This window comes from Cystoisospora suis (assembly GCF_002600585.1).
Source record: "Cystoisospora suis strain Wien I chromosome Unknown contig_2640, whole genome shotgun sequence".
Lineage (NCBI taxonomy): Eukaryota > Apicomplexa > Conoidasida > Eucoccidiorida > Sarcocystidae > Cystoisospora > Cystoisospora suis.
In genome coordinates this window covers 7,610-7,913 of record NW_027155438.1, presented here as the reverse complement: position 1 = coordinate 7,913, position 304 = coordinate 7,610, and the positions used below count along the sequence as shown (strand labels likewise).

Sequence of the window (304 nt, the reverse complement as noted above, 5' to 3'; positions counted from 1 at the left end):
AAAAAGGCCACTGAGCGTCACTTCTGTTTGTCCTAAGGGGCGTCACAATCGGCGGAAGAGCCGGCAGCACCTGCTTACACGAGCGCGTGTCCCCAGCACCAGAGAGATAGAAGGCCAAGCAACGAAGCCCGAGGCGCGACAAACAACCCTGCCTTCAGCGTGCCACTGGCGGACCACGCCCACCCCCGGAAGCGAGCGTACACGTACACGGGTCCGCAATATGATAGCCCGCCTACAACTGGCTCATCCAAGTCACCACGAGTTTCAAATTTGCACGCACAGGAGCGAACGGGCAGAGCTTCGC

The 304-nt window shown here is 59.9% G+C and overlaps 1 protein-coding gene across 1 annotated transcript; it reads right to left on the bottom strand.

Moving 5' to 3' along the window:
- Positions 1-7: 7 nt before the first annotated feature.
- Positions 8-282, bottom strand: CSUI_005454 (uncharacterized protein; the record flags this gene model as incomplete). Its single annotated transcript, XM_068065630.1, has 1 exon — positions 8-282. A coding segment is annotated over one exon (207 nt), but the record flags the coding sequence as incomplete, so codon positions are not given.
- Between the last annotated feature and the right edge of the window lie 22 nt (positions 283-304).